Source organism: Danio rerio, chromosome 15 (genome assembly GCF_049306965.1).
Source record: "Danio rerio strain Tuebingen ecotype United States chromosome 15, GRCz12tu, whole genome shotgun sequence".
NCBI lineage: Eukaryota > Metazoa > Chordata > Actinopteri > Cypriniformes > Danionidae > Danio > Danio rerio.
In genome coordinates, this window is record NC_133190.1 from 47,849,001 (window position 1) to 47,855,000 (window position 6,000).

The window sequence follows — 6,000 nt, forward strand, 5'->3', positions numbered from 1 at the left end:
ATGATCAATTATGCTCATGTTCACGACGATGGTCATTTTCCACTATGTAAACATTCAGTCTTATTTGCATATTCAGCATTCGTAGTTCAGCTTTGATCATTTGTGCTGCATTAAGAGTGTACTTCATGACCTAAACACTGATCTGATCACATGACCCTCACCTGGTACTCATATGTGTATCTGAAATCTGCGTCCACCATCTGTATGGAGCAGCTCTGGTCTGCATTCAGGTAAAAGCGCAGCTGCTTCTTCCACACCCAGTCGTCGGTGCTGTTAATCTGGGCTTCTCTCAGACTCTGCACCAATGAGATGTTGTGGATCACATCCAGAATCAGAGCCTTCAGTTTCATCTGCAGAACACGCGACTCTGCAAAACAAAACCAGCAGCACCAGGGCATCATCACTCATTATAAAGAGCAGGTCACGTGATGTTTTAAAAGTGGCCTAATATTGTGTTGGAACAGGTCTAGATGAATCTATGATCAGAAAACACTGTCATTTTCTCAGAATACAGTTGAAGTCATAAGTATTTTTCACCCTCCTGTGATTTTTTATTCTTTATGTTTAACAGAGCAATTTTTTTCCACAGATTTCCTATAATATTTTTCTCTTTTGTAGAAAGCTTTATTTGTTTTATTTCAGCTAGAATAAAAGGAGATTTCATTTTTTTTAAACCATTTTAAGGTCAATAATATTAGCCCCTTTAAGCAATATTTGCTTTGGATTGTCTACAGCAGTGGTTTCCACATTTTTCAGCCCTTGAACCTCAAAATAATAATTCCAGTGACTCGCGACCCACAATATCCTCGGAGGTGGTTCTAAACATATAAATATTGCACACAACGGTGCACACACACCAATAGGAACTATTTAAGCATATTGACAATCTAACAATCATATGATTTTTTATATTCATTAATCATTTATTTAATTTAAAGAGCCCATATTATACATGAAAAAGGGTCATATTTTGATGTCCTCGTTTTGCGAAGTCTGAACTTACAAGGAGAGGATGCAGGACTGTGTGTGTAGGCTACTAAATATTGAGTAAAAACCCCAATAATAGAGGTAATTGTCTGCAGCCCTGCCTCCATTTTCAGATGTCTCTGTTTTCCCCCATCCACACTGAGACGGTGCAGCAGCGTTTTAGAATGAAAACGACCTCTTCAGTGTTTTTAAAACGCTTCGTTTTCAGCGTTTGAAAACTCCGCCGGTGTGGACGGATGGTGTAACCATAGAAAAACGTATGCATTTTAAAACGAAAACGCATTATTGTAAACGGGGCCTTAGTATAGCTGATTAACCATGTAAATGGATGATAAGTGGCCTACTGGCCCATATTTATCAGCTGATAATCATTAGCTATGTTTCCATCCACCTATTTTTATGCACATTTTGGATATGCGCATTAAAAAACGGTTGATGGAAACGCCAAGATGCGCAAAAAACATAAGCACATAACTAAGTAGGAGAAACTTTTTATTCGATAAGAAAAGATGCATATAAACTACAATGAAAACACTTTTACCGCACAAACTCCAGCATGTGTAATAAAAACGGTCATGTGATTTTGTTAGAAGAGATCATGTGATGATAAAAATTAGTGTGAATGGATAAACCAGCAGGCTGAGCACATTGTAAAACATCTGAACTGTTGTTTTGGTCATTATAAAGTCAAAGTCAAAGTCAGCTTTATTGTCAATTCAGCCACATGTACAAGACATACAGAGAATCGAAATTGCGTTACTCTCAGACCCCAGGTGCTTAACATTAATATAAAATATATATATATATAAAAAATAGTAGAGTTTAAGAAAAAGCATTACCGTTTAAGTATTGGTGTTATTATATTATTAATGACCTCCAGAATCAAAAGCATCTGTGCTCCGTCAGACGCGACCGCGCGTTCACTGCGTGTCAGGATTGGCTTCTGAGGCGCAAGTCATTTATTACATAAAGAAAAGATTGACGCAGCTTCTCCTACTGCAGCAAATTCAGTTTTTACTGTTGATATTTGCCGAAAGTTAATCACAAAGTGATGATTTTTTTCGCTTTGACTGTTGGATGGAAACACTGCTTTTTTCGCACGTCTTTTTAGCGATAATCCAGTTTTGCGCATAAAGTTCATTCGCATTTTTGGATGGAAACATAGCTATTGATAACGCCCATTTAATGGAGTGATAACATTCAAAGCGGGTGGTGCCGTAAAGGTGTCAATGTTTAACATTCTGCCGTAAAATCAATCTGCTGCAACTAACACTATTGCTCTGTCACTAATCTAGCGTGATAACTCCAGGGGTTGCAATCCAATGTTAAAAAAATTAAAGGCTGATGGCGTTTTATTTGCATGTTGTATTTTTATGCAACTGTTCACTACTATTTTCATCTTCTGTAGGTTATGGATAAAATATGGTAATTCTAATAGTTTAATAACATTCATGAGATTTTGGAAAATCACCAAGCGACCCCCCCACCCCACCCCCCATTGTCTCGCGACCCCAACTTTGGTCTACAGAATAAACCAATGATGACTTGCCTAATTAACCTAGTTAAGCCTTTAAATGTCACTTTAAGCTAAATACTAGTATCTTAAAAAAATATACTAGTGGAAATAAATATACAGGAGGGCTAATAATTCAGGAGAGCTAATAATTCTGACTTTCACTCTATTAAAAACACATGAATTTACTGATATATCCCAATGACTGTAAAAAATATGGACGACGCGACAGCCGCTTTTCCCACTGAACGCCTTGAGGGCAAAACGCCTGCTTGACGGGCACAAACTGTCGCAAAAGACTGCTGAAATTGGAGCCTTGACATGCGCAGAAGGATTGTCTGATGGAGCCAGAGGAGGAGCCGCGAAAATGAGCCGAGTCGAGCTTCCAACCAAACGCTTTATGTAAAATCAACCACGCCCCCCGAACTTCTCAGCATGCGTTTGCTGTCATATCAACACAAATGGATGTAATAACGTTAACAAATATGAGGGTTTTATATATTCAATCGCGCCAGCTCCGGGTCGCATCGCATAACCTACTCGCGGCGTCGCGGGCTGATTCCGACTCGCATGCGGCAGCGCCGGCTCGCTCGGCCGCCGCATCTGGCTCGATTGACTCGGCCTGGAATCGGGCAGTGAGTCCAGGCATCCGGAGTAGGTCCAGCAGAGGTAGTCAGTCTGAGGGGTAAGTCTCCGGCAGGCGAGAATCTAACTTTTAGCTGGAACTGGCCCGAGTGTATTTTGCTATCTGGGTGGTTAGGCGTGTATCAGCAAACTAATAAAGCCCGAAAAAAGCCCTGACCTTAGCGAATAAACAGTGTTCCACCAGGATCATGTATGTCAGAAACTATAGTTTACTGCTGAACTCATTTTATCATAGTAAAATAACACAGAAATCGAATAATAACACTTCAGTCTCCTGCCGAAGCTCAGACGCGCTGCTTTGAGAAACTGTCAATCACAGCTGTCAATCACGATGACACGCCCAGCATTAAATTACTGCTAAAAACAAACTGTTTACAAAAATGAAGATCTGCACCTATTTCAGCACAATAACCAGTGCCTTAATCGACCAGAACCATCTTTCGGGACATTTTATTGCAAGTGTAATAATTTTTTTTATTTGGGCTCAAGTCTCCTTCATTAACAAGGAGGAGGCGGGCTTTATGACTTGTACTGCAGCCAGCCCCCAGGGGGCGATCTAACGGCCGAGACCTTCACTCAAACGCAGGCTTGCGGCACACTTGATATATCCACATGAAATTGGGCTTTGCAGAATAACAAATGCGGACTACTAGAAAGAGAGCAGGATATGACACAATAATCAGCTTATCACAATTATGGATTTTACATAATAGGCCACAATCCAAATTGAATTTGGATTAATTGCACAGCATTAGTATATACTGTAATCAATCTCCTGGAAGTGATTCTAATGGATGTCTGAAGGCAGCAGCAGCAGTTTTTCCCCTTACACACAGAATTAGCCATAATCAGAGTTAACAGTGTGACTCATCAGAGGCTCCATTTACTTCAGTTTATAGTGAATCTCACTGGAGCTGCGGTGAATAAAGCCCTGAGCTCATAAAGAGAGCTTTATGGACGCTCGCATCGCTTTATTCATTTGATTAACCTGACGATTAGCAAACGCTATAAATATACAGTTAAAGACTTAAAAGCTTTATTCAGATTCACTAGCAGGCTAAAAGACACACTGAATGTGTTAAATAACACACTGTGTCAATAGACTCGCACACACACATCAACTTTATATCAAAATGAGGACATCATTAAAGTCAAGTATACTTTAATGTATATAATTATATGGAAAGTTCAGATAAAAATACTTTTCAATCTCATGAAAAGCAAACAAAGAAATAAATTAAAGGAATCACTCATAACTTTAAATGGAGGTGGTATAGTGGCTTAGTGGTTAGCACTGTGGCCTCACAGCAAGAAGGTCGCTGGTTCGAGTCCCGACCGGACCAGTTGGCATTTCTAAATGGAGTTTGCATGTTCTCCCCGTGTTGGTGTGGGTTTCCTCCGGGTGCTCTGGTTTCCCCCACAGTCCAAACACATGTGCTATTGGGAAATTAACTAAATGAGCTGTAGTGTACGAGTGTGTGTGTGTGTGTAAATGAGTGGTTATGGGTGTTTCCCAGTACTGGGTTGCAGCTATAAGGAAATTCGCTGCAAAAAAAACATATTTTGGAATAGTTTGCGTTTATTAAACAGTAAGAATGATTAATAAATCCATATGAAACAGTCCCTTAAAGGTCACATCTTGTCTTCAGTTTTGAGCTCAGGCGCGCTTCACACTCACACAAAAGCGTGCCACGCCAAAGCCCAAGTGAACCGTGCCTGAGCCCGATTCAGAACACTCACACATCTTAAACAATCCGGGATATGGGCCTGGGCACGGTTCGAATAGCACAGTGTGAGTAGGCCCTAAGCGACGTCATCACCTGAACACACAGTATCACCAAGGTGGTCTTACAGCCCAGTAGGTCTGGGCCTGCCGTAAATGCCCAAGTTCCCTTGTAACATTTGGTTTTGTAAACAAAAAAAAACGTTTTGCAAATATATATAGCTTTTATTTTATTGCAAATAATTAAGTTTTTTTTGCACTGCTTAAATTTTATTTACAGTTCTTTTTTTGTTTGCAAATTTCATTTGTATTTCTCAAAACTTAATTTTGCCTTTGCAGTTCTTTATTTTTGCTAGCAAAATTATTTGTTATATAATTAACTAATTAATTTTTGCCCAATACTTTTTTTTGCAAAATTTCGTTTATTTTGCAAGTATATATGGCCCTAGGTTGACTCTATATTAATGGCTTATTTTCCTTAATGCAAAATATAATCTACAACTCTAAACTGAATTCTAAAACACATTATAGGTTGTTGTTGTTGTTCTTGTTATTAACTAAAACATATTATAAAGATTTTTGTCAACTGAAATAAAATTGACATGCAATCATATATAACTACATAGATAAAATGAGGCCAGCAATATTTTAAAGCACAAAAATGACGTACAGATATTAAAAAGAAAACTAAAACTGAAAAAGAGAATGCACTACTATACAAGTCCAAATATAAAAATATAAACAAAACAATTGTAAAAATACTAGAAATGTAATTACAATTATATTAAATTGTAATATAATTGTACAATTACAATTAAATTGTAATTACAATTATGTAATTACTGAATTACTCATTCAGACTATGAAGAAAAACAACAATATTAAAGGTACCCTGAAATTAAAATAAAACCTTTTAGATGTTAGTTTTAGTCTATACTAAGTTAGTATATCTATAAGCTAGTTTGCTCCAAAACACTGACAACATTTTGTTTATGAGATACAAAACTGATTTAAACATGTAAAGCTTGCATTTTCGCATTTCCCCCTAAATGGATCAACGTCTTTTTTCATGCATTTCGTTGCACTGCATTTCGTTGCATTGTACTTGTACATGTGTAATGACAATAAAGTT

The 6,000-nt window shown here is 38.0% G+C and overlaps 1 protein-coding gene across 2 annotated transcripts in view; it reads right to left on the reverse strand.

Moving 5' to 3' along the window:
* The window catches only part of dync2h1 (dynein cytoplasmic 2 heavy chain 1), a 245,918-nt gene that overhangs the window by 166,315 nt on the left and 73,603 nt on the right, over positions 1 to 6,000 (reverse strand). For both annotated transcript variants that reach the window (NM_001423300.1, NM_001423299.1), the window contains exon 33: positions 162 to 367. In NM_001423300.1, coding sequence (NP_001410229.1) covers positions 162 to 367 — 206 coding nt within the window. The remainder of the gene's footprint in view (positions 1 to 161; positions 368 to 6,000) is intronic.